The following is a 12,960-nucleotide window of genomic DNA, read 5'->3' as shown; positions in this document are numbered from 1 at the left end:
TGTCAGACAACCATGCAGCAAAGGCACTCTGTAAGAGTCACGTGTCAATATACTCGGTAACAAACCAGTTACCTTAACAATCCTCTACCCCTATCACCTGGTGAACTGTAGAATACTGGGGTGTTCTCACTTTTTCACAGACTTGTGGCAAGAGATACATTTATTTCTTATTGCTACAACTAACATAGTGCTTTACACATTACACATACTAGATGTATTTCTTTAACAAACAATGTACTAAGCATAGTTTTATGCCGTTTAACTTTCCATTCTCCTTATTTTCTTGAAGCTATTTTTCAAATAGATGAAGAAAATATACAAATTACTTCAATTCTATCTGCCCATCAGATTGTGTTCAGAAAAATTCAATCAATCAGCCATTAACAAAATAATGTATATTCCCTTCTCCACAGTCCTCAAATGTTGTGTTTGTCATTTGTTTATTCTGTACTGTTAGTTTTTGTGTATTTGCCTGAGGCTGTACATTTAGTCTTATGAAAATATCTGAATATAAATTAGGTCCCTTTTTCATTTTATTAACAGCAATCTTTACAAGTTCTTGTCACACTTTTATCATTCCTATTCTTGATATTTTAATCATCTTATCATACCAATTAAAATAGGTACCATTTAGTATATACTTACTATTCCAATATCAAAATGATTTCACTTGTATTTTCATAGACCTCATGAAGATTAATAACTCGGGGACAAGACTTTGCCAATTCAAGCACAGCAATCTCGTGTAAAATCTCTGCTCGACAATCCTGTCCTCTTCTTCTCTTTTTTAGAAATTTTGCAGCATATTCTTGGCCAGTAGATTTTGATATACATTGTCTAACCACAGCAAATTTTCCTCTGGGGGAAGATGAGAACAATCAATTTTAATTTTTCTGCAGAGAACAAAGTTAATATATTACAGATTCTGTTATACCTCCAACTTAAAGTCAATTCTTTGAAATATCTGTGCAATTAGGAACTTATCTTTGTTCTCTAAATTGAATCAAATATCGTATGTACTTTTATAAAATGTATAGTGCTATCATTTACAAAGGTAAATGGCAAACTATAACAACAGGATAAGACAGAACTATATTTATTCTTCACTATTAAAATGATACATTATCTTGGGAGGCCGAGGCAGGCAGATCACTTGAGGTCAGGAGTTCAAGACCAGCCTGGCCAACATGGCAAAACCCTGTCTCTACTAAAAATACAAAAATTAGCCAGCCGTTGTGGCGCATGCCTGTAATCCCAGCTATGCAGGAGGTTGAGGCAGGAGAATCTATTGAACCCGGGAGGCAGAAGTTGCAGTGAGCCAAGATCACGCCACTGTACTCTAGTCTGGGTGACAGAGTGAGACTGTCTCAAAAAAAAAAAAAAAGATACATTATCATTGCAGGCAAATAATCTCATTTGCATACCAACTCAATGCCATGCTCTGCTCTTGGTATAAATTATTGTGTTTAAGTATCACAACAATCCTGTATAATAAATGCTCTCCTGTTCTTCACACCTCAGAGAAGATATGTAATTTAGTCAAGGTAAAGATTTAAACTCAGGTCTATTTCCAAAAACTGTACCCTTCATAGGGTATCACATTAACTCTGTAATTAGAATAGCTTACCTTCAATTATAAGAAATTAAAGTGAATGCAAAAAATGGATATTTGATTTATTTAACTTTATTAGTAATTTTTCCTTTTAACACAATCAACTTTTACCACCTTTGAAACTTTCTATCACAATTGTCCATTGTTTTAGAAATATATCTTAGTAACGCTCAGTAGTCTTTGAAGCCTGTAACAGATAACTAAGGTATATGTGTCCCTCAGAAAATATTCAAAGATACTTCAATGATAAACTAAGAAAATAATGGTTATCAACAGCTAGTGCAAACACACCCATTAAGGTCGTGTTTATCATTTTAGAAAGAAGTATGCTTTTAGCTCTCTCCAATGGCAGTGCTTAGTAACCTCTGCCAAAATTTAAAGACACCGAAAATTCATTTCTATCGGCATATGTTGTGTACTGTAAGCCTACAGTTGCCCAAAATTTATTTTCACAAAGGCCTAAAGCTATTCTGAGTCAAGGGAAACTAATAAAAGCTATTCTATTGACTGCCTACCCAGAAAAATGTACACAAGCCCTTAAATAGGAAGTTTTACATATAATTCCAGAGGGTTTTCAGATCCTAAAGCCCATCCATAAACCTTGTAAGGCTGAGTATAGGGGATCTGAAATTAAGAACCTCTACCTTAAATTTTGAATTACTCTCTGGTTTCTGATACTAACAAATCAGGTATAAATAAAAGATCTTCAGGAAGTAATGTTTGCTCCAGAACTCCTCTTGTCCCAATTCCCTTCAATATATTTCTAACACAGTCTATCTGACTCTTAGCATAGAAAACAAAACTTGGTGTTTAGGGGGTACTAGGTGGAAACTGTGGGACTAAATTGCTTGACTGTATTTTACTAGCTATTTGCAAAGGTCAAGATAACAAAGATTCCTACTTTTTCTTACCCAAATTTCCTCAAAATTGGTGCTAATGAAAAGTACTGGAAATCAAACTATAATTTCACTCTTCTACATTTATCAAAATATATTAATATATCAATGAAATAAATCTGCATATAAAAACCTGATTCTTTGAAAGCAGTTTTAAGATTTGAGAATGTTTAACTATAAAATATTTTCTCATGGTATGCAGAAGGAATACAAATTGATGGGTTTCAATGAGCACACATACACAAAAATTAGTCCCTTCACTTTATATTCAATCCATTGGTGTTTCATACATTTTATCCTGGATAAACTCAGTCAGAATAAGATTAAACACCTCATGAAAGGTCATAAATGGAATCGGAGCCCCAAGAATAAACTGTGAAATGTGAATTCCTAATTTTCTGTTCTAATCACTATAAAACAATTCCTCCCTTTTAAAATAATTTTGTTGGGCCGAGCGCGGTGGCTCACGCCTGTAATCCCAGCACTGTGGGAGGCTGAGGCGGGCAGATTTCGAGATCAGGAGATCAAGACCATCCTGACTAACATGGTGAAACCCCATCTCTACTAAAAATACAAAAAATTAGCCAGGACTGGTGGCATGTGCCTGTAATCCCAGCTACTCAGGAACCTGAGGCAGTAGAATCGCTTGAATCTGGGAAATGGAGGTTGCAGTGAGCTGAGATCGCATCACTGCACTCCAGCCTGGGGGACAGAGTAAGACTCTGTCTCAAAAAAAAAAAAAAAAAAAAAAAAAAAGAAAAATTGTTAAAAGAAATCTATCAATTCTTACTTAGATTTCGAAGCAAAAACTTGTCTAAAACAGGAAGGAAATTTTGAGTTTTATAAAAAAATTCACTTGTAAAATTTAGGAAACAGAAACCAGTTAGCCAAGAAAACTGGGCATCTGAAAAAACCGTTTATAGTAGCACTTGTGACAAATCAGTTCTGCAATAATTTTATTATTTATTATATCTACAAGCCAGAATTCTCCCAGAAACAAAGAACAAAATTAAATAACACTTCTTATCTAATTGTTCCAGGTATTACCAAGAGGGTTTTTTTTGTTGTTTGTTTGTTTTTGAGATAGGGTCTCAACTCTATCACCCACTCTGGAGTGCAGTGTTAGGATCTCAGCTCACTGCAGCCTCAACCTCCCAGGCTCAGAAGATCTTCTTACTTCAGCCTCCTGTGTAGCTGGGACCACAGGCACGCACCACCACTCCTGGCTAATTTTTTACATAATTTGTACAGACAGTATCTCTCCCTAGGTTGCCCAGGCGGGTTTCAAACTCCTGGGCTCAAGCAATTCTCCTGCCTCAGCCTCCCAAAGTGTTGAAATTTTACAGGCATGAGCCACTGCACCCGGCCCAAGAGGCTTTCTTAAACAAGTACAGCACTCATTAATCCAGGGCAAAGGTGACCACATGATGTGGATAATGATTTATTTATTTGTCAACGTTCACCACTAAGTAAAAGCTCCATGAGGGCAGGGACCACGTCTGTCCTAATTATTACAGTAATTATAAAATCTACAGTTCATTAACATATAATAGGAAGTGAAATATCTGTTGAATGAATGCCAGAAATATGTATCCACTATAATACCATATACTGTGCTATTCTGTATCCTGTACTTAAAGTGTTTGTATTTCTTAAAAGTTTGAGATTCCAATAAAATTATATATATATATGTGTGTGTATATATATTCATCTATATACTATGAAGGTAGGTATTTTTACCATAATTATCAGATGACTTAGGAAAAAAAACCAAATATTTGTTTTCTGTTCTAAAATGCTAATTATAGTTTAAAAGTATAAAAAATGATCTTTAAAATGTTTCTATACCAAATGTAATTGAAACATTTAAGAAAAGTTAAAGCATTTTAAAATAATCCTTAAGTCATATCCTAAAAAGGCAAGGCTAACTAGATTTCCCAGCAGTGAAAAGGTCTAGTAGTTACCCTTCTGCATTCCCCTCCTGCATTCTAGAATACACAATAAAATGTGAAAGGAGGCGGGAGGGTAAGCCACAAAGGAAGCTGACGTTTATTTCTGAATCTGCCTCACCCTTCTAACCACAAGAAGTCCTATGAAACCTTTGCCTCAGTTGGGGGAGGGGTAGAAAAAACTTACCCAACATGTTAAAAAACAGGAACAATGCAAGTTTTTTGAGAATAGTAAAAAATGAACTGTTAACTTTTACATAATTTCCTTTAGTTTGCTAAAGGAAAATGAATTATTAAACACTAGCACTCTGAAATAAAAAAGTTGATTTAGAAAGGTAACTTTCAAAATGTGCAAACCTCAGAAGAAATGATTATGATTCTAATTCCCATTTCACAAAAGTATAGGATATTAAAATTGGTAACAATATTGAAAGAACTTTCAGTACATTCTTGGCAGATGAAAAGTCATGATTTCTAATTTATCAAGATCCAATAATTAAACATATCAATATTTACCATGTGACTCATTAGCCTACATCAATTCAAAAGAAAGATGTTCCTTGGTCTCTTTCATAAAGATATTTTAAAATGGGAATTTAGCAATCAATCTAAATTTGTTTTAATCAAATTCTATCATGAGTTTTTGATCTAAAATTCTAAAAACTATGCCTGATTCAACTTTATTTATGATGGCACTTCATTTATAAAGCAATTTAGAATTATTAGTATTGTCCTCACAGTTTAAATTGTCCAAAGCCCTCAAAGCAAAAATACTTTATAGACTTTTTAGCTCCTATAATATCCTCAATTTTGAAAAGTTACTTTAAAAAATGTAAGTAAATTTACTCATCAAATAGTAACTCAGAAAAATAGAAAAGAAATTGCCTTTTGTTGTGTGTACCGTTCAAGATCTTGCATAATCTTCACTTCCCTGTCGCTGAAGCATTCAAACTGAGGCTGGATAACAGTTTGCTGGGGAAATTATAGGAAAGATTGCTGCACTGCATACAAACATTGTATTAGTAAGACCACGGACCACTGAAGTCTTTCCAATGCAGAGATTCTATGGTTCTATGCAAGATACAGGAAACTTAAAAAAGAGAAAAAAAAAGAAAAAAAAACCCTTTCTTCTTCCTATTATAATGCAAAGTGAAGTAATTAAGATTTAGAACAATTTCTTAAAAACATTTTAAAAGGTTCTAAAAACTATATCTTGTAATACACCATTAAAACACCCAAATATTTTGCACATTAAATTAGTATGCCAGGTATTATGACATGTGCTTTTATATTTAATTCTTGGTCAATGAGTTAGATATTATACTTCTTTTTTTTTTTTTTTGAGACAAAGTCTTACAGTGTTGCCCAAGCTGTAGTGCAGTAGCGTGATACTGGCTCACTGCAACCTTCGCCTGCCGGGTCCAAGTGATTCTCCTGCCTCAGCCTCCCAAGTAGCTGGGACTATAAGCACAAACAACCATGCCTGGCTAATTTTGTATTTTTAGTAGAGACAGGGTTTCACTATGTTGGCCAGGCTGGTCTCGAACTCCTGACCTCATGATCCACCCGCCTCAGCCTTCCAAAGTGCTGGGATTACAGGCGTGAGTCACCACGCCTGGCCAGATATTATAATTCTTATTTTGCAAAAGAAAGGCTGCATCCAACATCTGCAACGTGAAAAAGCCAGGACTTGCCTCTGCCCTTAAGGTAAAAGGCCACCAAGAATGAAATTACTTTACTTTTCATGATTCAGTCAATTTTTCTTTTCACATTGAGATTTTCAAAGATAAAAATCAATCACACTGTTTTGCTGCACATTTATCAACACAAACATGGACTTAGTAAACCATTTAACATACGACAAAACATTTACTTCCAGAACTAAAATCAAACTGAAGATACATAATGATCACCATCTTCCAACCCTTCATGAAGCACCTTTAATTTAAAGCTCAAAAGATGCTGAATGTATAACTTAAATAACTTGGTATATCTTTTATAACTTTACATATATTAAAATGGTAGTACAGAATGGTTTCATAATATCATGTCACTCTTGGCCATACAGAGTTTATACACTGGTTAAGGGAAAATAATTTGTAAAGGCTTTTACTTATAAAACACTCATTTGTTGTGACATAGAATCAGACTACAAAATGTGAATTCATTCTTTCTGTTCAACTTAGGATATGGGGGAGAATCTTCCTATTCTTTTTTTGTTTTAAAGCCAAACACAATATCCTAGGAATTTAAAAAAATATTTCATTTAACAAAAACTTACAGAGCATTGTACTAGGCACTTTACAAATATTAACTAACTTAATTCTCATAACAACCATATAAGATAGACACAATTACCTTCACCCCTACTTTTCAGATGAGGAAACGACAGCACTAAGAGGTACAGTCGGCAGGGCGCAGGGGCTCACACCTGCTATCTCAGCACTTTGGGAGGCCACGGCCAGAGGATTGCTTGAACCCAGGAGCTGGAGACCAGTCTGGGCAACATGGCAAAACCTTGTCTCTACAAAAAAACAGCCCAGTGTGGTGGTGTGTGCCTGCAGTCCCAGCTACTTAGGAGGCTGAGGTGGGAGATCCCTTGAGCCCAGGAGACAGGAGGTTGCAGTGAGCCAAGAACATGTCACTGCACCCCAGCTTGAGCAACAGAGTGAGATCCCGCCACAAATACAAATTTAAAAGAGAGGTACAGTTATTTAGTTGAAGTCACACACCTAGTAAATGGTGGAGTCCAGACTTGAACTCAGCAGTCCACTATGCTGAGCTGCCTCTTCCCATGCACAGCCTCACATAAGGACAGAGACCTCCTATCAGAGGCTCTGAGGCTAGGTAGGTTGTATGATGTAAGTTCACTAAACCCTCCACAGATTTGGTTTTCAAGTCAGTTAAGACTAGACCCTAGGTAATAGCAACAGAGATGACAGCTTTCCTTCCTAATCATTGTTAAATAACGATCCCAGAGTGAGTTTTATAGAATTATAAAAACACAAATCCAAAATCTGAATTTAGATGGCATATACATCATATGGTTTTCTTACCTCCCTAGCTCTTTAGATGTAAGCATATAGAAATTATTAAAGTTTTCCATTTTCATTGGAGTTTGAGGAGTTGTAGTTAGCAGGCCTGAAATACTTCGGCAATCAAATCTCCTCCTCGACATGTTAGGTGATTCCTAGGTCTGCTTCTTTAGTCACTTATTTTTACCTATGCAAAAAAAGAGAAGACAGAGAAAAGATGTTATCTCGGGCAGGATGTGCATTACATTACACAGCTCCAAATATAGCTATAAAATACAACTAAAAAAAAAAAGATTTAAAGAGTACATTCTACCCAGGAGGAAAAAACAAAAAGCACACACATAAACCAGTAACACTGTGGCACTTGAACGAAGTTACTGACTTCATTTCAGAATAAAACTACTGTGAAAGTTCTCTCAATTAAAAAAAATAGTTATGATAAAATTATAACACAAACAATCAGTTAGTTTCATCATAAAACTCCATTCTTTAAAGTTATAGAGGTTTCAGCTGGACATGGTGGTGCACGCCTGTAATCCCAGCACTTTGGGAGGCTGAGGCAGGAAGATCACTTGAGGCCAGAAGTTCAAGACCAGTCCTGGCAACACAGGGAGACCCCATCTCTATGAAAATATTTAAACATTAACTGGGTGTAGTGGCTCGCACCTGTAGTCCCAGCTGCTTGGGAGGCTGAGGCAGAAGCATCACTTGAGCCCAGAAGTTTGAGGCTGCAGTGAGCTATGAATGTGCTACTGCAGTTCAGTTTGGGCAACAGAGCGAGACCTTATCTCAATAAATAAATAAATAAATAAATAGATAGATAGATAGATAAAGTTATAGGCTTCACATAATAGGTAATTTAATACAACAAGAGAATAATTATTCATTTTAAACTTATTTTCACATGGCTAAAGAAATTTGGTGGTAAATGCACATACTCTGAGTTATATTACTGACATGAAGGACTACAAGAAACAGAACTTTTTCCATGGATTGGCTATGTTTCAGTACTAAACTCAGAAACTCTCAAAGGTCTTACGAGTCCCTCCTTTGACAGCACCTAGCACAGAGCCTGCTATGTATGAAGTGCTCAATAATTTTGTTGGAGGAGTGACTAATCTATACACAAAGCTTTATTCCGAAGTTCTGTATCTGAAGCTGGTATATATATCTGGAAATTTTTGATGTTTACATGCGTTCAGTGTTATCAAAACTATTACGTTAATTGCATTCATAAAACAATAACAGATACTATATTTCAAGACACTTGTGACTTACTGCTATGCCTACTTAATAAAATATCAAGTATTATTCTTTTAGCACCCTCCTGCTAAGCATTTGTGCCTTCTCTGCCATCTTTTTTTCCTATTTTCTACTTACATGTACTGTTCTTCATCTTCCTAAATTCAAATGCCAACTATATTCTACTTAGAGTTCAGTGTTTTCAGTTTCTACATTTTCTCTTTTTGGTGTTATTCTCAAATTATGAATGCATCACTGCAGTTCAGCCTGGGTGACAGATGGAGACCTTGTCTCAAAAAATTAAATTAAATTAAATTAAAATTATAGCTTTCACACAACTAGATAGTAAAATTGTTGTCTCTACATCTCTTAGTCTTTGGGGAAACAAAGCTCTAACCAGTTTTGGGGTACATCTCTAGGAGGGTCATAGTGTAGCATTCTGAGAATAACCTTTAGACTGAAAGACACCTGGGTCTGAATTCCATTTATCCATCATACCAGCTATGAGACCTTAATTAAATTATTTAACTTTGCTATTGTTATGGGCTGAATTGTGTCCTCCCCCAAATTCCTAAGTTGAAAAACCCTAACCCCTGTATCTCATAATGTTACTATCTTTGGAGATGGGGCCTTTAAAAAGGTGATTAAGTTAAAATGAGGTCATTAAAGTGGGCCAGTTAGGACACAGACACACACAGAGGAAAGACTATGTGAACACACTAGGAGAAGACCGCCATCTACAAGACAAGAGGGCAGGCCTCAGAAGAAACCAACCCCGCACACACCCTGATCCCAGATTTCTAGCCTCCAGAATTGTTGAGAAAATATACTTCTGTTAAGTCACCTGATCTGTGGCAACACAGTTATTTAAAAAGAACACAATACATGTAATATTTCAAATATAAGACAAGGAACACCATATACAAACATTTACTTTCCAATCTTATTACTTGGTCATATTTCATGTAAATTCAGAATAAAACATATTAAACACAGCCCCTTCTTTCCACCCCCAGTTTACACTCCCACTAGCATTGGATGGGACAGTTTATCACTACTTTGACAATACTTGCACAATTCAGACTTTTAATTTTGGCTATCCTAGCGTGATGAAGGTGAAATGGAATTTTGTTGCGATTTACTTCGCATTTCCCTGTTTATTAGTGAAGAAAGCTTCGACTGTGCTGCCTCTAAAGTATGGATGATAAAAGAATCGATCTTCCAGTGCTGCAAGGATTAAAACTTAAAATATGCTGAACTCATGTCCACTGACACAGGTACAATGCAAGTCACCAGGGCATATCGTTATTGTTCCACAAAACAAAATTAACATTCTACCCAAAAATACTCTCCCTGCAGTTCCCTGCCATTGTTGAACAGCTGTACCATTTCCATGTACAAAATTTTCATCCCAACTTAGTCTAAACTTAATTCTTAAAAGCATTTTTGTTTTCTATTGTAACTATTTGTGTATCTTCTTAGTTCTGATAGTGCTCAGTTTCACTGATTTTTTTCCATTGTTCTGAAAGATCAATATGGGTACCAATTTCCTCATAAGTTCATATATTTATTGGAAATATACCTACATCACAAGCTGCTTTAGGCATCCATTAAGCATTTCTTAAATTCATTTTCCTTTTATTTACTGCATTGGAACCAACTGTCAGAGCCAAGATATTTTTCCATTTCTTCTCCTTTAGCCAATTTTGCATATAGTGGAGCATGAATGTCACCTTTGTCCACCAAGCCCTCCACAAACATCTGGTTGCCCTTCATATAAGGTACATGCAGGTTATCAGTCAGTTCTCTGTTGCTCCTTCTTGTATCTTCCTAAATTTCCCACCAAATTCTCTTTAACTCCAACAATTCTCAGGCCTTTTCTTGTCTTCTACCACACTTCATATACCTATAACCGATTCTAAATTACCAATACGTCTCACTCCATTTGAAATCCATTTCATAACATTTTATCAGGTTATACCGGTTAAAAAAAATCTTAAGGGATCTGGTAAGTAAATTTATATGCATGTGTATACACGTTTATAGGCACAATTAGATCCTATAAAAAGTGTAATAGAAGGTAAGACACAATTAAGCTTTTAATCACATAGTACTACTAAAAATAATGGTATCTCACTTATTTTTAAAGATTTTTTTCATTAGTTCTCATTATAATAATTGCCATAAGAATTTAGAAGTAGATCAGTGAAGGAAGGAAAAGAAGGAAATATTAGGTTTGACCTGGGCCTTCACTTACTTGAATGCAGAAAGCAAGTGTGATGTGAACAAAAGCAAGACTATGTCTACAAACCTCTAGCTCTATTTTAAAAAGTATTTATCATGATACTTATTTTCAAAATTATCAAATAAGTTTTTAAAAAATAGAATATATAATAATAAAGACATTTAGAAAATCAAATTGTCTGTTTTGATTCCTTCATTAGCTCCCCAGTAGAAGCAGCTTTCAAGTACTTACAGCATGACACATAAAGGCCTCTGAGGCCAAGTATACACTAGCTACATTTCCTGAGGCACTCATATTTCATATTTTGTCACCACATCTTTGTTATACTTCTTTGCCTGAAAAAGCCTTTCTACTTGCCTTAAATGGCTAACTCTTCTTACACATCCTTCATAACTCAACACAGAATGGCCTCTCCCCCAGGAAGCTTTGCCTAAAAACCACAGGTTGATTTAAATGCTTCTCCTTTATGCTTCAAATAAGAGGACCCTTGGCATACTTCCTTACCTCAAAATGTAACATGTTAGATTACAGTTCTGTTTAGTGTTTAAAGGGCAGCATCCTTTTACTTTTGTGCCTAAGCCACCAGCATGGTATCTGCCACCCGGTAGGAATTTAAAAAATGTTTGATAAACTGAATTGTCAGAATTATCAGATAGAGCAAAAAGAAATTGTAGGTACATCTCATGTCTTTGAGGGGTTAGGAGAACTTGAGATCCATCTTGAATTTACAGTACTGGAGCTCTGAATGCAGCTAGTCTCTGCTTAATTCAGTATTTGGACAAATAAAGTATTTTAAATTGCACTTACAAAATGTCAGTTCTAAACAGGTAGCCACAAAGTCTGGAAACGCAGATAAAATGATTTTGTCATATACTATAATGTAATGCCAACAGACCTTTTGTTTTTTCCACTGTTTCCAGACAAGGTGGCTACTTGTTTTTAATACAAGCTATTAATACAAATACCTACTGCAGTTAAGAACATCACTCTTTTAAGAGCCACCAAAAATCAGGAAATTCAGGTAAGTGTCCTATCAAGATTTATCACTGATAAGTTTAGATCTTCACGAAGTAAACTGGAAAGGCAACAGGAAGCAAAGTAAGCACCAAGATTGTAAGGGAAGCGACTCCTTTCTACATAGGCATTTCAGGTATTTACTGCTAGCAAGCTTTCCCTAGGAAACCGAAAAAGAGATTTAGCGTCCATCAAAAGTAAAGGAAGAACTTTCACCTGGTGTGGCAGAAGTATTCATTTTTAATTAGTCACTGATTAGAAGCATTGGTATCAAGACGGAAATGATGATGATTTCCAATTTCAAGGAAGAGATTCCTTATATGTATTCTGCTAACAGGTTTTGTTTTTAAAAATATTTTGAACAGAAAATATAATTCATAAATTTAATCCTCTAAAAATCACAATAGGAAGTCAGCTAAACTAACTCTAATCCAACTATTCTAGTATATACCATCCAAGGGCTGAAGAGTCAGGCAATGACTCCTAGGCCTGATTCTGTGCCAAGACCCTAAGGCCTAATGCTGTGTCTTCCCACATCCAGAAAAAGAATTAAACCCTGTAATTGTGAACCAGGACAAGACGTTGAAAAACGGAAACAGAGTCGGGGATGCGGGGGTGGGCAACAAATGCATGGTGCTTGTCATTCACAAGATGGAAAATTAGGTTTCTGTTGTAAAATATTGTTTACTTAAGAGCACCGCTGAAGTACTATTTATTCAGTAACTATCACAATGCAAAATGGAATCTGATCCTTTAAGAATTAAAGAGGAAATTACCATCTCACTGTTAAAAATTTTCAATGCTTAGGGTATCACTACACACTCTTTTGGAGTAATTGCAAAGGGTCAGGGATGAACCAAAATATAATGCATATAAATATTAAAAGAAACTAATATACATCTTTTAAACGGCACTGAAGTTTGAGGTTAAATGTTCTGGAAAAAGGATAATAAAAAACTTTTAATTA

General features: G+C 35.4%; 1 protein-coding gene across 4 annotated transcripts in view; it reads right to left on the bottom strand.

Annotated features, from left to right (window-relative positions):
* STK17B (serine/threonine kinase 17b) overlaps positions 1–12,960 on the bottom strand; it is a 42,499-nt gene that overhangs the window by 21,740 nt on the left and 7,799 nt on the right. For 2 of the 4 annotated variants that reach the window (XM_033230790.1, XM_033230788.1), the window contains exons 2-3: positions 7,514–7,679; positions 646–858 (exon numbers count right to left, since the gene is read on the bottom strand). In XM_033230790.1, the coding sequence (XP_033086681.1) occupies positions 646–858; positions 7,514–7,635 (335 nt within the window). In that variant the 5' untranslated portion in view covers positions 7,636–7,679. Of the gene's footprint in view, positions 1–645; positions 859–7,513; positions 7,687–10,380; positions 10,641–12,960 lie in introns of all 4 variants that reach the window. The other 2 variants (XM_033230789.1, XM_033230787.1) reach the window with 2 other exon arrangements.

Source organism: Trachypithecus francoisi, unplaced genomic scaffold (genome assembly GCF_009764315.1).
Source record: "Trachypithecus francoisi isolate TF-2019V2 unplaced genomic scaffold, Tfra_2.0 Lachesis_group13, whole genome shotgun sequence".
NCBI lineage: Eukaryota > Metazoa > Chordata > Mammalia > Primates > Cercopithecidae > Trachypithecus > Trachypithecus francoisi.
This window is presented reverse-complemented; position numbering and strand designations above follow the sequence as displayed.